The following is a 23,803-nucleotide window of genomic DNA, read 5'->3' on the forward strand; positions in this document are numbered from 1 at the left end:
TCACCGTTTATATCTTTCTAAAGTGCTGCTTACGTATCGCGAAAGGCAAAGAAGGATAAAGCCAGTCGAGTATTCGCCGCCGTAGCGGCAGTAGCGCAGTAGCAGCAGCAGCAGCAGCAGCAGCAGCAGTAGTAACAGCAGTAGCAGAGTAGTAGTAGTAATATCAGTAGCAATAGGAAAAGTAACGCTACGTTGGGAGTGTTGGTGGACTGCTTGCCGTACTTGAGCGCAATCGTGCGGTAGAGTACTGCGAAACGGTGTGCGCGAAAGACGCATTCTCGTGCGTTTGTCTTCCGACCTAGTTTTCGCACGACGCCTTCTCGATTTTCGACAGTCTCTTTAGCTCTCTCTCTCTTTCTCTTTCTCTTTCTCTTTCTCCTCCTTTTCCATTTTGCAACGATGGCTCTTCGTAAGCACGGCCGGCCTCGCTCGGTGTTTGTGCGGATCGATCGCACAGCGGAATGATGTCGCCTTGTTTCGTGAGAAGCTCATGTTGTTTCCGTGCTCCTTCTATTCTTATTCTTATTTTTCTTCGTCGTCTTCGTCATTGCGTCGTCGTTGTGTGTTCCAGCCTCTGAAACTTTTTCTTTCTGCTCTTTCTTGATTAAAGAGAAAGGTAGATATAGATAGATAAAGAGAGAGAGAGAGGAGAGAGAGAGAGGAGAGAGAGGAGAGAGAGGAGAGGAGCGAGAGAGAGAGAGAGGAGAGAGGGAGAGAGAGGGAGAGGGAGAGAGAGAGAGAGAGAGGGAGAGGGAGAGAGAGAGAGAGAGTGTAAGATAGATAAAGATTATAGACAAAGAGATAAGTTCAAACGGGAAAAATGCAAGACACAGCAGACCACTCATCCAAATCGGTGCTTTTAAACACTTTCATCGTGAAGAAGAAAAGATGTCGTGTGTATTTTCATCGTGGCATCCTCATCTGGGAAACGGAAAGACCACCTTATAGTAAGTCAGAAACGAAACGCGTTTTATTTATTGCGACGTATTAAAACAAACAAACGTGGACATACATACTTTTAAAGTGTCACCACGTGCCTTTCTATTCTATTAACTTAGTGAAGTATTTCTATTTCCGAACATTATTGTGTTCAGCTTTCTTTTTCTTTTCCTGCTTTCTTTTTTTCTTCTTTTTCTTTTTCTTTCTTCTTTTTTGGGGGGGGGGGGGGAACGTATTGCTTCTAATATCCTTTTTTGTACTCTTCGTTGACCTTGAAACAGAAAGATGCGCATATAGATACACATTTTTTCCTCTTTCTACTAGATAATTGATTTGCGATTTTTGTGTGTTTACAAAAGTTTAAGATCTTTTTGGATCTACAATACTAGTTTTTCTTGCGTATATATTATATTTTCGGGAAAAAATAAAATATAGAACTTTATAAAAGAAAGAACTTTATAAAAGAAAGTACATTGATAATTCTTAAGCTCGAGAATATCCAATATATCTTCTTTTATTTTATTTTTCTTATCGAAATCAATTACAATATTCTATTCAACTTGATGTCGGAGATTAATTTACGAGAGATAAGACAAGAGTTTGGAGGTTTCGAAATGGAGTTTCGTAAATTAAGATATTCGAGATTAAGAGATATCAAAATAAAGACTAAGTTCTTGATTAGATACGTCACTTTCGTTCGATTTACGATGAATTATTTTTTCATAAGCTCGAAATTTTTTTCGGATAAATAATTAGATCGAAGAATTGTTAAATAAAAGTTCGTATTTCGAACGTTCGCGCGACAACCGTTCCTGAATGAAAGGAATGGTGGAAGTGGGTCGTATCGAGAAAATGCTACGATGCTTGACCTTGCCCTTTCATTTGTATGACACTGTTAGGAAGAAGAGCGGTAGTTGTCCATTGAAATTATAGTTATAATGACATTATCACAGTCCCATTTTCTTTTCTTTTGTTATACTTTCGAAACGATTATTTAACTTTATGAGCTTTTTTTAGTTTTCTTTCTTTTTGGATTTTCTATCTTTTAAAGAAGGGAAAGATTAATGTGTTCTTTTTATTTTCTCTCTCTCTCTCTTTCTTTCTTTTTTTCTCGTATATTTTATATAATTTTAAAATGACTCCTTAGAGGTTAAGTTTCATTTAAGGAGAGTGTCTTCCATTTTGTAATATAATTTTCCTCGTATATTTTATGATATCTATATTGATCAAAAGTAAAGTTGTACATATAATGATACAATAAATAATGATTTTTTAATACTTTTATTCAGAAAACTTTAGTATTTTTAGTATTTTATGCATGTATATATGTATGTATGTATATGTATATTTATATTAATGAATCATATAACTTATTATGAATCTTTCTCTCTCCTCTCTCTCGTTCTTTTTCCTGAAGTATTATTATTTATGACAAATTCTCTTCAAAGTCAAATAATCTTTCCATAGTTTTTACTTAAATATAAATAAAAATATTCGTGTTATATGATTTATTCGATATATGTAAGAAACATAACCTTTATAATCGATCTTGTTTATGTGTATATTTAATGACATTACTATCGTAAATCGATGTTATTGGATAAAAATAAAAAAGAAAGAAAAATATTCTTGAAGAATAAGTAAACTGTTTGGATAATATTTAATTTTTATTAGAGAGAGAAAAAAAAAAGAGAAAGAGATATTCGAGCTCTTGAAAAATATAGAACTTTGACTGTCCAGTCACGTGGATATCGAAACATGTGTCGATACGTGCACACGTTACGTCCTTGAGTACGATTTGCATATCGTTCTGCTTCCTTCTAATCAATAATACATAGAAATTTATTTACTTTGTTACAATATCAATGTTCAACAGAAATTTAGACGAGTTTTATTGTTTTCGATTTTTGTTTGTTAACAATGATAATAATAATAATAATAATAATGAATATAATAATTATCAGCACTATAAAAGCTATATTAATAATAATAATAATAATAATAATATTAATAATAGTAATAACAATAATAATTAGAAGAATAATAGTAATAATAATAAAAATAATAGTAATAATAATAAGAATAATAATTATAATAATAAGAATAATAAGAATAATGAGAATAATAATAAGAACCATAAGTATAATAATAATAAGAAAAACATTTTCGTACTTTCTTTTATGGAAGTAATATATCAAGCATTCGTATTACTTCAGACAATGTGTAATGATTCGATGTGTAAAGGAAAAACATTTTTTCCTGTGGCTAAATTTTATCATTGATTGTTTTCGAAATTGCAAATATGTGCTTAAGATATTATCGGCGCATTGGATGATTAAGAACCGTTGGAATTTATGAAATAACATTTTTTCCCGCGGCCGAATTTAGAACTTGGGTCGTTGGATCCGATAGAAAGCACGTTACCATCGCGTCATCCGTATACACAGAACATAGAACCCGGAACATGTAACATAGTTTTCTTGCAAAGTTTGCCGGAGATTGCCGCAGATGTCAGATACTACCCTAGACTCAACCCCAAATACAATGCCAGACACAAGCTCAAACACAATCTTGTTACCAAAAATAATCAAAAATAACCAAAAATAGTCGCTATCTTCGGATATTTTTAGCTATCCGATAAAAGCCGATTCGGTACGAGCTTATCTTTTCCTGTTTTGTTCAATTTTTCCCTCTCCTTTCTTTTCTATTATTTCCTGTTCTTGAAATTGGCATTCAGTTGGCATTAACGTGTTTCTATTTACATGTGTTCCATTATTAAGAATGCATTTATATATTTTGCATCGATGTAGTTCAATTCAATTGTTCTTTGTCTAGAAGCACATAAAGTCAGACCGAATTTACCTCTCCGTGGGCTACATCGAGTAATGTTAACGCCGTAAGCACTAAATTTGAAGCTTAATAACTTAACAATATAAAATACAAGTGTTTTGGAAATAGTTTGATGTAAATTACAAGAATATATAATAAAAAAATAGGATTTCATTAAAAAATATATACGTGGTTTTGATATAACTTTCAAGGTTATCCCAAAAAAGTATCACTACGATGTGCTCCTTTTGACATTATACAACATTCGTCTGCAACATTTTCTTTTTTGCATTTTAATATTTAGGAAAATCGCGTGTATACATATAAACCGAATTTATTGTATACATTTTAATTTTTTAATATTATTATTTTGTATATTTTAATAATCGCAGTTTTGTGTATCTATAACCAAAGAAAAAGAAAAAAGAAAGAAATAAAAAAGAATTGCATAAGGCAAACAACATTTAATTAGCGAGATTTTAATGGAAGTATACATAACATAATGAAACATTTGCATTTATGAAAGGTGTGTCAACCTTTCTAGGTTTTTTGTTGTTGAGGTCAAACTTATCGCTCGGTATTATCCTCACGCAACACGGAAAGAAACGTGGACTGTGAGACTTGCTTACTCACGTCATAGCGAGTCTCTTGTCATACGAATTGTTGATTCGCATTTCGAGAATCATTCAAAAAAGCAACAAAATCCATATTTATTTCAAGTTTCTAAACGATAGTGTATTATATTAACTAGATACCTACAAATGTATTAATAAATTCGTCATTTCCTTTTAAGGTTGTTCACATTGTTCGGAGATCTTTACGATTCAAGGTCGTATTGTAAGAGGATTTATACCTAATGTGTATGTATGCATAAATATATGTTGCTTGTATTTAGGGGCCGAGGTCGTTAGGTGCTTGAAATCGACTGAACTTCCTCTTTTGTGAATATAAAATCGGTCAAGTAATAAATTATTATTTATTAGACTTCAAATTTTTCGTTTTTTTTTTGTTTCAAATCTCAATGATAACGAATATTGAAATTACTGTTTTATTTTTTTATTTTATTTTATCTTTTTATTTTTTCAATGAAAATACAAAATGTTCGGATCGTGATTTTAAAATTAAACAGATTTTTTGTTACACGTTTTTATCAACACAGCGTAATTCTCTCAGAGAAATTAAATCAACAAGGGGACGATAGCTATTTGATATGTGAAAGGACAGGTAGTTAGTTAGGAATGGAACGTATGACCCGAAGGAAATAGCCGATTCATTGAAGGATTTCGAGAGCGAAAGGCTGTCTTGTTTCTTTACAAGGAAACTAGTTGTTACGGCCTTCTCTACTATCTTGATTATTATTCATTAAAATGTTGACGAATAATAAATGTAGTTAAAATATTATGCGACGTGCAAATTATAATCAAAAGAAAAAGAAAAAAAAAAAAAAAATAGAAAAAAGCAAAAAAGAAAGCAAAAAAAAAATACAAAAAAAAAAAAAGAATATAATTTATATAATGATTGACGTCATTTTGTCATGATATAAATTGCTTAAATAACATCTACGACATTGTCTTTGTATGTTCAGAATGTTCAAAAAATAACATATCTACGTACTATACTATAAATTGATGATAAAAAAGAGATATTAAAGAAAAAGAATATTTGCTTTTATATCAGATAGCACCTAAAGTTATCCAAATGCTAAGTATTTTTAACTATCATATGTATTGTCATTTGAATATATTAGCATTAAAAAATATTTGCTCACTCTGTCGACGTACATTTATTACTCATTTTATCCACTTTTTTTAACTGAATTTAACGATTACTTTGTACATTTTATTTTCTTTTTTTTTTTTTTTTCTTGGCATTCAATATATATTTTGCATCGATTTGCATTTCTGATTGAAGCTGTGCGACATTGATTGAAATACTTTTTCTCTCTTTCTCTTTCTTTCTTTTTTTCTGTCCCTCATAGTCGTTTCTGCATATTATAATCGATAAAAAACACATGCGTAAGAAGACTCTATCCAATAAAATCGTATCGAAGGAAACTCGTTCTTTTTTTCCATTGGAATGTCCGTTGAATTAACTATAACGTTTATAATAGCACGTATTCATATTATAAAGCGTTATAAGAGGCTCGCAATAATTGGCCCACATTTTCTTCCCTTGTTTGTGTACTCATATTTATGTATATATGTTACGCATGTGTATACGTACATAATATATCTATATAAGTTAGAACATATATACTTTTAAATATGTATTGGTATCATATAAGCTTTAGAAGTGTCATTCGTAATTTTTATTCTCTTTATTTTATAATATTCTTCATTTGTTTTCTTTATAATTCAACAATAATCTTGTTTACCATATAATACATACGGAAGTATTTTAATTACATTTAAGTGTTCTTTAATTTATGATATCGTCATAAACAATGATGATTGATTGATACTAATCGAACGTAAAGTAGATTGAGAACCACTGAAATATTCGTCATCTCGTTTCGTTCCGTTACGTTGATTAATATTCTTGAGAACCACTGAAAACTTTTTTATTTTATATTTTATTTACTTTTTGAAATGACACATATGTAAAGAATCTAATGAAAAGATTATGTAATAATTTTATAAAAGATAAAAGAGAAAATATATACATTAATAGAATCACAAATAATTTGAGTTGTTAATATTCTACGTGATAACTATGTCGAGTTTATAGTTAAAGATAAGGATATCTACAATACCTATGAAGGTATACTTTAATACGCTTTCATTTAAAGATAGAAAGTAAATCAGTAATTTTAGCGATAATGGCGGCTGACGTATATACCTCATTGCACGCAGCAACGTATACGTTCTGTTGTGTTATTGCTGCTGGTTTCGTTGCTGTGCAGATGAAATATTTTAATGGAATGTTTGCGTTCTCTGATGTATTAACATGAAATGACGATAATGAATTTTTTTTCGAGTTCTTAATTGTGGAAATTAAGATCGATTTACATTTTTTTTTATCCTCTTACGTTCATAACGATGTTGAGATTTTGTTTAATTAAGAAGAAAAAAAACAAAAAATGAATAAATAAATATATGAATAAAAAATAAACTGAAAATAAAAGAAATTTTCTTAGTTTTATAAAATATAAATGAATATATGAGAAAGTAGATAGTACATAATATGTATTTATGTATTTCAAAAGTGAAATTGTTCAAAATTGAATTTTGATCAAACGTATCTGTTTACATTCGTATATATTACGTCGAATATCAATTTCGATTTGTATTCGTAGCACGAACGAAAAAGAATGCTTAACGATAGTTATGTCAGCACGTGCATAATTGACAGATGTTACTGAACCGTGAAACGACTATAGCAGACCCACAACATCGTTTGTTTGACGTCTAATAAATAATGATAAATCGATTGGACATTTTCTTAGATAGAATCCATTTTATGTGTATATCACGTCTACAAATAAATCACAGTACTATCTATTTCCAGTTCTATTATTCGGACCTGGATTATTTTATTTCACTATTAAAAAATATAGACCCGAAGAAAGACAATTCTATTTTTCTATTTTCTCTTGAAAGAATGCGAAGGTTTGAGAAAAAAAACAACAGAAACGCTTGTTATTACTCAATTTAATTTACGAATTTGAGATTATTAATTGTTTAATATTTCGGAATAAACGTGACATTTTATTGATAACAAATGTTATTCAATATCCCAGATTATTTTCCATATCCCTTCTCTGATTTCTATAAATAACTATATTTGATTTCGATCGTTTAAAATATATATATATATATATATATATTATATATACATATAAAATCTGTAATATATATATACAGATTTTACCTATATATTTACATATATAGGTAAGTAATATAATAAAAATCGAATAGAGATAATATTATGTATTTATAATGTTACACTTGGCGCGAAAATTTGCAAGAAACTCCGTTTATTTACGATTATTTACAATCATTTATAATAAAAAAACGAAAATTAAATGTTAGTTCGCGTTTGCGCAACACGTTCGAATCTCTCAGATGTTCTTCGAAAGCTTTTCCTGTCTTTGTTTATAAACAAATCTTCTTTTATTTATCTTGATTGGTTACCAAGAAATGCTCTAAACTAACAATAGGTGTAAATTGAAGCTCTGAGCACGCTTACAATAAGATATATTATACATATGTATGTATCAAATAATTTTTATATATAAAAATATTTATTATATATAATATTTATTACATTTAAGTGAAATATATCCACTTATATTTCACTTCAAGTATCGAATTCTTCATTTAGAGTTTGTCACAGTGTACTATTTATCGAATATCGTAAGTTATCGCTATGATATATATATATATATATATATATATATATATATATATATATCGTAGCTTATATGACATATATCAATATTTATACATAATTTTGATATATACATGAAGAATTATTTCTTTTTCATTTTGTTTTATTTATCGTTATTTATTTTCAACTTGACTGTAATGATATTCTAATCCCTTGTTATATACATTTAACTTAAATGAGAAATCAAATATCGCAAATTTTATGTTCATATATATATTATGTCGATTGCCTTTTATTACTCAATCTGTCTGTATAACTATATTTTTATTTATACCAATACATAATCATGGATGTTTCCTTTTAACATTTATTAAAATTTATGGAGTTTGTATATATACATTTGTAGATACAAATATATCCCAACTCATAAGTACGCAAGTACTTCCAAATGAATTTATTTCTTTTCGTTTCTACATCTAAGAATCGTTATTTAACAATCGGTTGATATTGTTAAGACTAATCTAATCATCGGGAATAAAATTAGCGATATTAATCATTCGCTTTCATAACCGTTTTCAAGGAAATCGATTAAAAAATATGTACATACTTATAGATAAGACACGTGTGTTATAACGATCGTTTTTATATTTATATTTTTTTTCAAGGATATGAATAAAAGAAAATGAAATTATATATCTTATAAAAATTTAATTGTTATATTATTTTTTTTTAAATATAAAAGTGAAATAAAATTATGATCAATTATAAAATAAGGTTAATCATTATTATTTCTTGCAGGAATATTAAAAAACACAACGAAATTATAGTAATTTCTTTATTTCATCAAATTTAATTGTTAATTAGTTTCAATTTGTTAACATCATCGATCATCGTATGTTTCTTGAGGCGATAAATTTTTCTCTAAAAATTATGAAATTTATTTTCTCAGCAAGATGGTCGCTTCCAATGACGGACGTTCTGGCGGTACGTTACGGAGATGATTGGATTCATGGCGTTAATGTCAAGGAAAAACAAGCGTCAACCTCGCCCACGTCGCCGATAGTATGCCCAACGAATTTCATTTTACATTATGCCGTGAGAGGATCGAAAAACAAATGGAGTCATCACAGTGTTACTATGAGCCATACTGACCCTCGGCAGATTGCTTCTTGGGTGAAAACCATTCGAAATTATCTTTTAGGTGAGTATCTCAATAATAAAAAGGGTAAATACATCCAGAGAAAGAGAGAGGAGAGAGAGGAGAGGAAGAGAGAGAGAGGAGAGAGAGAGAGAGAGGAGAGGAGGGAAGAGAGAGAAGAGGGAGGAGATGAGAGAGAGAGCGAGAGAGAGAACGAGAGAGAGAGAGAGAGAGAGGAGGAGGAGAGAGAGAGAGATGAAGAAGAAGAATCAATTTACGTCTAATCAATTTCGAAATATGAAACATTTTTCTTTCTTCTTATGGATTAATCAAATGTATTCGATGAAATGTTAACATTAAATGTTTAAACGTAACTTGATTGATTACATACGTTTCACGATTTCTTTAGATAAATTTCTGATTAAATTAAAAGTTTGCCAAAAGAAAAACAAATATGATACAAGGTTTCGAATTTTCCATTGGTAATAAAAATTGTGAAACTTTTTACCTGTATTTTAAAACAAACGTTTTAAAAAAGATAAAACGGAAGGAGAGAAAAACGTGACTTTTCTTGGAATAACGAATGTCAAGGACGATTATTAATCGGATATAAAGATAATTGTTGTCAAAGTCAATTTTAAAAGACTGACTTGCCAGACTATCGATAGCTTGACTGCTTGTTTTTTTCTTTTTCTTTTTTTTTTAATTACCATTCTGCGTTGCGAACAATCAAGAAAATAAGAGACTGGTAAAAAATAAAAGAATGTGAAATTGAATGTCTCCGAGAATCTTAATTAACCTATTAAATTTTAATATCATCTAAACGTGATTACATCATCGATGAATAATTAGTTTCCTTGCGATAACATGCTTTTTAATTTGTTCTTTATTTCCATCTTTACTACTTATTCTCTTTCTCTCTTCCGCTTTCTCTCTCTCTCTCTCTCTCTCTCTATTTCTGCTTTTCATCGTTAGAAGAATATTAAAAAACATACTCGGCCGTTTCGTTCGTTTATTATTCGGCTTGAGCGTACGACGTTGCACGCATGTAGAAAAGAAAAAAAGAGAGAGAGGAGTATATTAGAGAAGACGCGAATACATTTTATGTAAGCATATTTCATAGCGCACGAAACCATTTTTTTCTTGCTTTATAATTCATGCATTCATGATTTTTATTTTGCTAAATATACACATGTAATTATTTCTACCTTACGTTTACTTTTACAATGCACTTATTGTAATTATTATCTTTTAGTGTTCGATTCACAGGCCAACTCTAATTTGATTTTTGTTTAGTTTTTAATATCTCATGATGTATATACACGATGTATATACGTACATACATACTTTCAAAGTAATTTAAAACAAAATGTTTTGTTATTGACTTGATTTATTAAATGAATTAAATGTAGTGCCACTTTAAAAATGATATCGAATTATCGTAGGGGAAAATATTGTTGTCACGTCAGCTTGTTATTATGTCCTTGTAGTAAAGTATGTTTTATTTATACATTTTATACATAACACATACGCATATGCGTTTGTGTTAAGTGATTGTTGGATAAATAAAATTATTTCCTACTGATTTGTTTTATTAAATAAATTTAATAAAGTGTAACGTTAATTTATGAATGGAAGAGTTCTAGGGAAATATACTTTTCTCACGTTAACTTGTTATGATGTCATAATGCATGACATGTAAAATACATTTTACAATATTGATCATTTTTCTCTTTTCTCGATTTATTTCTTTTATTCTCGATATCGAATATGTACAGTTTGATAGGGGAAAAAAAAAAAAAAAAACAAAAAGAAGAAAATGACCATACATTTGTCGTTGAGGATAATAGATGTAAGTACTTACGAATAACATGATTGATTTATGTTGCATATTGGATATTATGTTTAAACTATATAATCGTACGGGTTCGCTAATTATGAACCGTCGTTTGTCTTTACGGTATTGATCTGCTTTTCCATCTATCATTTTGCGTATGTATTATTATTTAATTAATGTTTGACAATTATGAGCAAAATATTTAATTATTGTTACTAATTAACAATTCAATCTTTATTCATGACACAAGGTCGATACTACAGGATTAAATTAGTTATTTAATTATTCGTTAAATTAATGATTGTGGAAATTTCATTAAATAAATTAATAATAATGAAATATAATAAATTGATAATCGTGATATGTTGAATAAATAGATTAAATTATTTGTGGCTTGTCTATAAATTAGTTCGTCAATGATAAAAAAGACTATGATTAAAAAGATTCAATAATTTTCAATGAATTATCTATAATTTCCGAATCTTTTTGTACGTAAATATTTTGTGAATCATTGATGAACTAATCTGTAGAAACATAAATCATCGAATCGTTATATTCTATATTGTATGGTTATAAAACAGATGTATTGTGTAACTATATTGAAGAATTATTTCCATATTAATTATTATTTCGATTCATTTTAAAACAACAGTAATAACAAAATCTATGAAATATGTTATGACACTAGATTATCGAAAATCAAGAATGAAAAAAGAAATTTTTCACAATGTGATTGTTATATTAATACGATCGTTGTTTTGAAAACAATGTGTTATTTCTAATTATTATAATAAAATGATGTTATTTGTATTGATATATTTTATTATTCAAAAAATCTACACGTTAACAACAGTTTAATTATTGGTTCAGGTATGACGTATCGTCCGCGGAAAGTGATGTTATTCGTGAACCCCATAGGTGGTAAAAAAAAGGGGTTGAAAATATGGGAAAAAGATGTACAACCTTTGATGACCATCGCTGGTATTGAAACGAAAATGGTGATTACCGAAAGGGCAGGACACATACGTGAAACTCTGCTTACGGCCGATTTGAGCGACCTTCACGTAAGAAATGAATTTTTCATGCTATAAATTTATTTATTTTTGTTTCTCTATATCGAGTACCTATAAGAAAGAATTATCTTTTCATTATACTTAAATATTTCTGTAGAATATTTTTCGTAACCCTACTTGGAAGATACAGACTAACTAACTCACTTATTCTTAATTAATAAGGATTTTATTAATTAATAACTTTTTCTCACGTATATTCTGTAGCATTCATCCCCACTCATATTTGTGCATATGCATTCGGTAATTTTTATTGCTCTTTGTCCTATTCGTTATTTTGTTGCATACTTTATTCATGCTGCACTTTGATCTCATTCTCACTCCTAATGTCTTAGTCCTCTCCCTTTTATAAACAAACGAACCTCACAAAGGACTCTATTTTACTGTCAACTTTTAATTTATCACACATACACATACATACACATCACAACTAACTAGGGTTAGAATTTTCCATCCCATATTTTTTTTAAATATTACGATTGGATATCAATTGCTAAAGACATGATAGAGTCTATCATCGAATAATTATTCATAAGTTATATACTTTTCATATCGAATCAAGATAATTGCTATGAAATTGATGGAGAATAAATTAAAAATTAATATGTATCGTGTCGAGCGAGAATAATAGAAAAAAATATACGAATAAAAAATTAAATGAAATTTCTATAACATATATATTTAGTTTGATAATAAGTAATGTATCAGAATTATTAAAAAAAATACTGAATATTATATTGTTTATTTAAATATAAAATATTAGAAAAATTGTGCTTTTATAGTTTGATAATTATTGATAAACTGAATGTGTTGAAAATAAAATATATTTTATATCTAACATGTATCAGTATTGTATATTAGGAATTTATTTTTAACAAAAAGTCCTACAGTTCCTGTTGATAACCGAATATATTTAAAACTTTATTATTTGTTTTATATCTAAATTGTTATATTCAGTACTTTTTTTACAAATTCCAAGATTACATATAATATTTCTAATGCTTGAAATATTGATTGATTAGTTGCCAGAAGATCATTATGGTTGAAAAGGAATTGTTTGTTCGAAATGAAGATTTCAATAGTGTTTTAACAGTTTCTTATCAATTCTCTTTTCTTTTTATTTCGTTTAAAGTAAAAAGTCTGTATCAATCGAAGAAATTCGATTCATCCTGCCGTGATAAACAATTTCAACACGAGAATGTGTATTCTTCTTGAACGTTGTAAGACTTGAATAAACAATGAGAAATCGATTTCATTGCAAATTGTGTTCTACTTCAGTTTTTATTAAAATTTAATAATGTCACGAACGTGCGCGCTATTTCTATCGGTATATTTACATCAGATTTGTAATCGTTTCTCTTTCTCTCTTTCTCTTTCTCTCTTCTTTTTCTTTTTTATTCTTTTCATAGCAATAACGTAATTATCCTATAGTCATGCTATAAACGTAACTTTGATATATCTATACTTTTCGACAAGTTTGTTGAAAGTAAAAGTTCGTTTACAGGCACGTCCAATCGATAAATATAATATCGACCTTGAATTTATCTAAGTTATGCTTTTCTTTTCAATAATTTTACTAAAAATATGTTTACGATGATATTTGTTATACCTATACCTATAATTTCTATATTTTTTTATATAGTATTTCTTACTTTATATTCTATTTTTATATAATATTATACAATTTATATATTATTTCTATATAATATTTAAACATTTATAAATATATATAAATTTATAATAACAAATTCCTTACTATCATTATGATATATCTTGATAAATGTTACAAATATTTCAAAAAATTATTAGCGAAGTATTAAAAAAGTATTATTTTAAAATTAAAACGTCGATGAAAAATTAATATTAAATTTTTTCTTTTAGGCGATCGTCTGCATCGGTGGTGATGGTACCTTCGCTGAAGTCTTCAATGGTTTGGTATTGAGAGCTGCCAAGGAACAACAAATCGATCCAGACGACCCAGAAGCAAGATTGCCATCCCCCTCTCTACCTGTCGGCGTATACCTAGCGGGAGTACTGATACTGTGGCCTATAGTTTGCATGGTATTGTTTTGTTTACTTATGTATACCTATAGCTATACACATAAATATACACGTGCTACTAATATAATAAACTTGCGTTCGATCAAATATTTTGAAAGTGGAATAATAAAAAAAGATCGCGTGGTTATTCTTTTTTTTCTTTCTTTTTTTTTTTATCGATCTTATAAATAGATTATCTTACAATATAGTTACCTTATAAATTTTTTTTTCATTCTGATTTTTTTCGTTTTCAGGTACGACCGATGTGCAAACAGCGGCAATACATATCATTTTGGTGATACCACTGGATTGGATCTCTCCTCCGTCCATAGTAATCGTTCCTTATTAAGGCTCTATGCGAGTGTCCTAAGCTATGGATATCTCGGTGATGTCATACGTGATAGCGAGAAATTTCGATGGATGGGTCCTCAGAGATACGATTATTCTGGTAAGGAAGAAAGAACGAAGAAAAAACATTAAATATGTCATGTTATTAAAAGAGAGAATAATATTTTTGAGAATAATATTTATATTTTGGATATAACGAAATCTTCTGTTGATACTTATAAATAATTTATGAATTCACACTGGAATCGATGCATATTTTCATTCAAAATATAAAAGCAATAAATAGTTATATTTCGAATGATCTTCAACACATAATTATAATTTTTTCTTAATAGTTATAAAATTGATAAGGAAAAAAATTGATATTGATAATGAAAATTCGTTCGAAACAACAGGCCAGCAGTATTTTTTGACTTTTAACGTTATATAATTTAACAATTTTTTATTGAAGATAACAAAAGCTTTTTTTGCAGGATTCAAAAAAATTATCGCCAACAAAGGATATGAAGGTGAAATACAATTACTTTCGGATCCCTGTCATCCGGCGGCAAGTACAAGGTGTATGAAAAATTGTTCAAGATGTTTAACACATGCACATAGCATTCCTGATAAAGAAATTTCGAGTAAGTGACACAAGAATTGTATTATTGTAATCAATACTGATTCCAGTTAAACGATCAAACCGTTATCATATCTGATTTTTATAATGATATGATACGGTTTAAAATAATAAATTTTTATAATAATATGATGTGATTTTCAATAAAGCTTTTTCCTCTTTCACATACTTATTTATTCCTTATTTATAGGGTGGTTGACGGTCCAAGGTAAATTTTTTATGGTTAACGGTGCGAACGTTTCATGCGCCTGTTCAAGAAGTCCAATGGGTTTTAGTCCACATTGTCACATAGGCGATGGTTGTGTCGACATCATTTGGTTCGGCATACGTCCTTCATAAACAATATTAGAATGTTGCTGAGACTTTCTAGCAAACAAAAAACTCTGGTAAGTTTACGCTTTAATCAATTTACATTCCGAGAATAACGTAGAAATCTGAACGAAAAAAAAAAAAGAAAAATATCCGAAATATTTTAAGACACGATCTCGTTGACCTTATATTTATTTCGATAGTACGACTTACCCTTCGTCGAGGTGTATAGAGCAAGAGAATTCACATTCCGTGCCTGCCAACATTGCATTTGCAGAAAACTGAAAAATGTTCAAAGGTCACAGAGAACTTCAGGCCTTAGCGTGTGGAATTGCGATGGCGAAGTGATCGAAAATTCTAATGTCAAGATAAGGTACGTGAAGTTTTATGATTAAATAAATAAAAGACATATTTCATCAAAATTTGATAAAGATCAAAGAAAAGATAAAAAGAAAATAAAAAGAAAAAAATATTCCAATGACAATTTTAATGTCAAAATAATAAATATGAGAAAAATCATGATTAAGAAAATAAATAAGAGAAATATTACAAAAAGAAAAAGAATAAAGTTAAAAGAGAAAAGGAAAATAATTATGACAATTAATGACAATTATTTTTATTAGGGTACACTGCCAGTTGTTGAGTGTTTACACGAGAAGAGCTCAAGATTCGGTTGCAGATTCATCGTCTTGTTTTGTTCCGTATGAACACCGAGTTTTACTACTGGTACTAAAACAAAAGGGAAAAAGAAGAAGATCAAGAAAGAAGAAAAAAAAGAAGAGAACAAGAAAAGAAGAAAAAGAAGAAGGAGAAGAAGAAACAGAAAGAAAATATCGCAATGGAAAACACGAATAATTAGGAGAGAATACATTGCAATTAGTAGTATAGTAATCCTTTCGATGGCTTGCAATGATGGCATCGAAATCACAAAGTTCCTTTTCAAGCTTGCCCTCGAAAATGACATTTCGTCGTTAACGATACCTATCGAGTGAACTAGTAAATCTTTGTATCGTTTGATGACGACAAATGACCATCGAATACGTCCTCAAGATAAATTTCTAGAGTAGTTCTTATGGCTCCCATTATTAATTTGAAAGAGAGAAAGACAGAGAGAAAGGGAGAGAGGGAGAGAGACAGAGAGAAAGAGAGATAGAGAGAGAGAGAGAGAGAGAGAGAGAGAGAGAGACAGAGAGAGAGAGCAAAATTGGGAAAAACAGAATTATTAATATATTTCTTTTAGTGATTTTCTTTCCAAATACGATTCTACTGTGTCCAAATAGTTTTCTTGATAATTATGTTATATATTATAATATTAATATTATGACCCCATTATTATTATTATTATTATTATTATATTGTTATTATTATATTATGTATTATTATTATTATTATTATTATTATTATTATTATTATTTTATATTATTATTATTATAGTATTACTGTTACTATTAAGATCGTCTTTAATATTACATTATCATAAGTATTATTATTAATGAGTTATACATAGGCTGATTTATAAAAAAAAAAGTGAAAAATATAGAACGTGATAGTCTTTGTACATAGAAAAAAAACCGAAAGAAAGAAAGAAAAGAAAGAGAAATTAATGAAATGCATTTATAACGATTTCATCGAGTCTAGAATGAAGAAAGATTGAGTAAACATTAGTTGCATTGTGATTGAGCCTGTGTTTAACTGTTTTCGTACTTAATAATAAAAATTTGACTTATTTATACTCGCTGATAGATTCTAGAGCGTGTCTAGATCTGTGAAAATTTCCTTTTAAATTCGAGAAAATACGAGTAAATCGAGTTTGAACAATTAATGTAACTGATGTAAAAAGTTAACGAATATTGTGCACTATTCTTTTTCTTTCTTTTTATAAGACTCTCTCTAGTGATTATAAAAGAAAGAAAGAAACAGAGAGGGCGGGGAGAAGGGAGAGAGAGAGAGAGAGAGAGAGAGAGAGAGAAAGAGAGAGAGAGAGAGAGAGAGAGAGAGAGAGAATATACACTCGTTTTAGACTGGCACATTCATGTAAATTTTAGATTAAATGTATAGCTTTATATTACGTATGAATGAAAGAAAAGAAAAACAAAACGAACAGCATTCCAAAATTAATAATGATTAATATTAATATTCTTATTATTATTATCAATCATTATTATCATTGTTATTTTATAAGAGTATTTTATTAGAAAGCTATTTTTTACAGCTATTATAATATCGATATTAATCATTTATAGAGAGCTCTTCCCAATTAAATGGTATTACAAAACTCAGAATCGGATTCTTTTCGAACGTCATATACTCTCATCGTTACATTTCCTTATTGTTGTGTGCGTTTTGTATGAAAAGAGTGAAAGAATCTGAAATAAGGTTCGAAAAAAAATTCAAGAATATTGATGGTTGTGAGAATTGTAAATGACCAAAAAAAAGAAGAAAAAAAAGCTTTTAAACGACGTTTGTAGTTTATATAAAAGAGCGTTCGAACGTCTAAAACATTCAGATGCATTTATTTGTGCTTTATGAAGGATTTTAGAAATGAAAAAAGATAATTAACGAAAGAAACATAGGTATTTATTATTCGATCTCTCAAGAAATATTAATTGAATTATTATTGAAGGTGCTATAAACGAACACTTGAAAAAGCTTTAACTGTTCGTTATTTGAATTGTCTTTTTGAACTTTGGAAAGTCATTTATTATAATTATAATTATAATTATGTACATATATATACACACATATATATATATATATATATATATAAATATATATATATTATTATATAATTATTATTAATATACATACAGACATGAATTTTATATATATATAGGTTATAATTATTAAATATATTTTTAAGATTGCGGTTATATCGACTTTAATAAAATCAAGCCGACAGGGTAAAATCCAAAGTTAGAAAAGACAAGGACACACTAAAGGATTAATATGAATATTATGTATGACCTATTTTTTTCTCTTTCATTTTTTAATGTTTAAAATTTTCTTATTTTTATTTATTTATTCGAAGATAAATTTGTATTTTAAACGTTATGTACATTCACAGATTTTTAGACGCGATCGCTTCAACATGTCCATAGAGAGATCATCGTTAAATCGATGAATAGTTCGAGTATCCAAACAGAAAAAACCGATAAATATTTTTCTGATTGTTATTGAATGACGAGATTGTTTACCACTCGAATCTCGTTCCAAAATTGTTGCACGTACGACAGTATTCATCCTTTCCCCCCTTTTTACCAACATATCAGACCAAGTATTATATTATAAATATGTATAAATTTTGTATACATTGCTGAAAAATACCAACAATAATTTTTACTTCTCGATTAAGGTTAAAGTGATATACAATCGATGTTGGACGATATTTCATTCAATTAATAATTGCAACGATTATAATTGTAATATTTTATTAGCAATTAACGATTCTATCGTTTTTCTTTTTTTTTTTTTAATATTTTATCTCAGAATAACCAAGATAAAAATAGTCAATCAAATAATGAGTCAATGATTTTTTACATAGATGTATTTGTGCGTAAAATGATTTAATGATTCTCGGCGTATCTGCAAAAGATAATGACTCAATGATTCACAGCTACATCAATGTATTAATATTGGAACATTGACGAATTATATCGTAGATATTTTATAAGCTGATTGAATAGTTTATTCTAATACGTGCTGTGAATCATTGACAAAAACTATTTCGTAGAGAGTACTTGTATATCATTGATCACTAGACACAACCATAAAAACATTAACGAACCTGCTTACCTCCATAGAGACATTTTATAATCATCAAATCGTTTTAATCTAATTGACAATGAAATTTCAATTGTTAATTATTAATTCATAAACTATTAAGTAACTAATTTATAATGGAGAATTAAAAATGAAATATTCACTAACATCGATAATAATGGTTATAGATCATTAGATGATTAACATGTTCAGTTTTTTTCTTTCTTTTTTTTTTTTTTGTTCCACACCATTTCCATCACGTTGTTCGAGCCTTAGCGTGATTAACCAGAATTTTTATGTCTTTTTCTTCTTTTATTTATTTTATTGTTTGTATATTAACGAACAGAAAATACCGTTTTAACGAACGCAACGAACGCCTTTGATATTATACGTTGATACGCTGATGATATTTATTGTGCGTTTTATAGTCGCGTGACGACATCGACGATAAAAAGTTAATTATTTTTTAAAGAAATACACTAAAGAGAAACAAACATAAAAATACATGCATATATACATAGTATATATATTGGTTTATATATATATATATATATATATAAATATATATATACACACATATATATACATATTATGTATATATATATATATATATAACATAAGATATATATATTTATCTATAAATATATATATAGAAATATAGATATATTGTTTCTCTCTCTCTCTCTCTATAATATATATTATAGAGAAACTAACGGACCTTTTGCGTGATGAGTTGTAATACGTCACGAGTAATATTATAATGTATGCTATTAATTTCGATTGTACACGATTAGTATGATTACGTGATTAACAATGAAGCATCTATATAAAAAAAAAAAAAACATTGAAGCGCATAATAATTATACTTCACTAGAGTTGTTGTTTATTTCTAATATTTTTTTCTATCTCCTTATAATATCAAGATTCATCCATCTTCTTCATCAATTTCGTCCTTACGAATTTTTATTTTCTTTTTTCTTCCCTTCCAAAAGAACTGAAAATAAATTTTGAGGGAAATAGAGAGACACAATTTTTTGGGTTGGAATAAGTGATGAACGCAGACAAAAAGAAAAGACAAATGTAAAGATAGGAAATAAAGAAAAAAGAAAAAGTCACGGTGATTTGTAACATTCTTTTAATCATTGCCATTATAAAAGCACCGAGTATGTACCAAGTATGTGTGTTTATGTGTGTGTGCGTGTGTGAATGACTGCAGGTATAAATAACTAATAGTTGGACTTTTTCTATAGTCCCGCTCGTTTCCTTGTATTTGCTTTTATTATTATTATTATTATTATTATTATTATTATTATTATTATTACTATTATTATTATTATTATTGTTCTTGTTCTATTTTGTCTTACTTTTATTAATTACTTATGTTGTTCGCGTACTTCTTTTTTTCATAAATCATGCACACCTTATCTACAGTCTCTACACGATCGTAAGATCCGTACCTTCGATCGATCCAATCGTAAGATTTCTCGTAACAATCAAAAGATACGACTCGCACGGACGAGATGATAATAATATAATATAATTATTTAGAAATAATTATGTTAAAACGTAAACTAGGCACAAGCAAATCAGAATATTCGTTCACCTTGAAAATGTTTCAATGTTCAAATTCGAAGGATGCGATCTGCTAGGAGATCGATAAAATTTTCGCAAAGAGAAAGTCCGCCTTTGTGGTAAGAATTTTTAATAATCAATATTGTCGGATATATAATACATAATGTGTTAATTGAGACAATATGGACACAACGTATATAATTGCGCGGTAAGGTGACAAGAAGCCCTCCCACTCGTCGTTTTTATAATCTCGTTGTTGACTCTTCCTTTCATTTAGGTTTTGATTTCTTCTATTATTATTATTATTATTTTTTTTTTTTATTATTATTATTATTCTTATTATTCTTATTGTTCTTATTATTATTATTTTTATTATTATTATTATTACTATTATTATTATTATTATTATTATTATTATTATTATTATTATACTTATTATTATTATTCTTTCGCTATTCTTACAGTAGTAAACATCGTTCGATATTCGATCGATCGAACGATAATTAATATCACTGATCTTTTCTCATTTATTTATTTCTCCTTGGTGTTTTGCATTTTATTTTTTTTCTTTTTTTGAATTTTGTCCTTTTTTTTATTTTTCTTTCACATTCTAACTTCGAAATGAAGTATGTATTAGACGCATGCGTGCCAGGAGCCTTTTTGACAACACTATTCGTTATTACATCGTTTAATCTCTCCTCTGCTTTTTCCTTCATCTCTCTCTCTCTCTCTCTCTCTCTCTATCTTTCTCTCTCTCTCTCTCTCTCTCCCTCTCTCTCTCTTTCTTTTTTTCTCTCTCTTTTTCTTCTCTTTTTTTAAATTCCGCTACTCTGCCCATGACTCTTCCATTTTATTTGCTTTATTTATTCTCTCTCTCTCTCTATCTTCTCTCTTCTCTCTCTTCTCTCTCTCTCTCTTCCTCTCTTCTCTCTCTCTCTCTCTCTTTTTCACTCGTTTCACCCAATCCCGTTCCTCGCCTCAACCTCCAAAATAAACCATCTCTTTTTCCTTTTTGCTGGCCACCTCGCTCGCAGCGTATTATACTATTTAGTCTAATACCTGAATATAAACATGAACCTTGTTCACAATCTTGTAAAAAAAGGATCGTGAAACGAAAATAACAGTATCGGACGTCACAGCGAAAAGCGTTTGTTTTAGTTTTTATTTTCTTTCTGTTTTTTTCTTTCTTTGTTATCGTCCCTCTCCCATGTATATTCTATCTTTTTCAATCGATACGTGTTACATGCCCTGCCCGTTTTCTTTCTAATATAATATTTTATTCGCTCGTGTCGTCCGTGTGTCCGTGCGCACTAAGCCTTTCTCCGCGTTGTCTCCCCCCTCGCCCCTCCTGCTCTAATCTTTCTTTTGTTCTTTGTTTTTATTACCCTTAACACTTTTAGCATTGCCACTCGAGGTTCATTTTCATTTCATCTGCTTTTTAATACGCATTATTAAATTTTGTCAGAATTGCCTCTCTCTCTCTCTCTCGCTTCCCTTTTTTTGCAATCTTTTTTTTCTTTTTCTTTTTTGTTTGTCCCGTCAATCTGTTTATCTGTTTAGTTATTTGTCTGTCTGTCTGTTAGTCCGTTCTCTTCCTCTCTCTCTTTCTTCTTTATCACACTCTCTCACTCTCACTCTCACTTTCGCTCTTACTCTCTTTCTCTATCTCTCTCTCTCTCTCTCTCTCTCCCTCTCAATCTACTTTGTACAACCATACTACACAATACGCTAATCTCAATAAATATTCGATAAATATATCATTGTATTTCATATAATATATGTATATCATCGTATTGCCATATTAATATAGTAATAATAATCGCACTATGTCATTATCATCATTATCATCATCATCATCATCATCATAAGCATCATCATCATCATCATCATCATCATCATCATCATCATCATCTGATCATCAGCAGCAGCAGCAGCAACAGCAGCAGCAGTATCGATGTTATCATAATCGTTGCTATTCTTGAGACCTTTATTATTTTTCATGTATTGTTAATGTTAACGTTAATGTTAATCATATTACTATTTTTTATTATATATATTATTATTATTATTACTATATATATTAATATTATTATTATTATTATTGTTATTGTTATAATTTTTAGTATTATCATTATTATCAGTATTCTCGCAGCCGTACTTGCAATTTTTTTACCCGCACGCTATATATATTTCTATAACAGTCTCTTGGCTAATATTATAATTTTAATTAACGATTGACGATTTTACTAGTGAAATATTACATTATTAATCGATATTAACAATTAGATTTCCAATGTTAATCAAACGATATTATTTAATAAGTTATTTATTATTAGTCGGATTAATGTTTAACAATTGCATGTAGAATATAACGATTCGATGATTTAAGGTTTACTACGAGTAGAACGATTCTATGATTTACAAAGTTTTTATGGAGTAATTTCTCAATACGAGGAGTTTTCAATCATTGACGATACTTTTTGTAAATATTATACATCGTAAATATTATCGAGTCATTCTATGCGTAGATACATCACGAATCATTGATGAAATATTCCATATATAAACAGTAAACCATTTGACTCTTTTTGTAAAACATTGAATCGTTTTATTCATAAACGCACATTGACTCATTGATTAACTTCTTCGTATACACACTAAATTACTAAATCGTTTTATTACAAAGCAAAATAATTGACTAAATATTTCTTAGAATCGTTTTCATCTAACTTATCATTTCGATTCATTTCTAAACTATTAAAATAACAACGAAGCAAGAAAAATAATAATCCTTCTAATGATTAAATAATTTACTTAGATAAAAATTTGAACGTTAATTCGCGCGATATGATGATTTAAATGTTTCTATTGTAATATCGTTAATCGTTAATAGAATAAAATATCGCCGACACACTGTTCTACGATTAATACCTAATTATGTATCCGCATTTTTATTTCCTTTCTTTTCTTTTTTTTCTATCCACTTTCCCTCTCCCTTCTCTCTCTTTCTCTTT

The 23,803-nt window shown here is 28.6% G+C and overlaps 1 protein-coding gene across 1 annotated transcript; it reads left to right on the forward strand.

The window, feature by feature from the left end:
* The first annotated feature begins 75 nt into the window (after positions 1 to 75).
* On the forward strand, positions 76 to 16,564 carry LOC124952607 (ceramide kinase). The gene is given in 13 exon segments (XM_047502721.1): positions 76 to 648; positions 733 to 947; positions 9,047 to 9,298; positions 11,943 to 12,136; positions 14,024 to 14,156; positions 14,159 to 14,203; positions 14,437 to 14,469; positions 14,472 to 14,630; positions 15,004 to 15,153; positions 15,340 to 15,459; positions 15,462 to 15,535; positions 15,662 to 15,831; positions 16,082 to 16,564. Coding segments are annotated over 12 exon segments (1,689 nt in total). The 5' UTR covers positions 76 to 648; positions 733 to 820; the 3' UTR covers positions 16,314 to 16,564.
* Positions 16,565 to 23,803: the final 7,239 nt, after the last annotated feature.

Source organism: Vespa velutina, chromosome 10 (genome assembly GCF_912470025.1).
Source record: "Vespa velutina chromosome 10, iVesVel2.1, whole genome shotgun sequence".
NCBI lineage: Eukaryota > Metazoa > Arthropoda > Insecta > Hymenoptera > Vespidae > Vespa > Vespa velutina.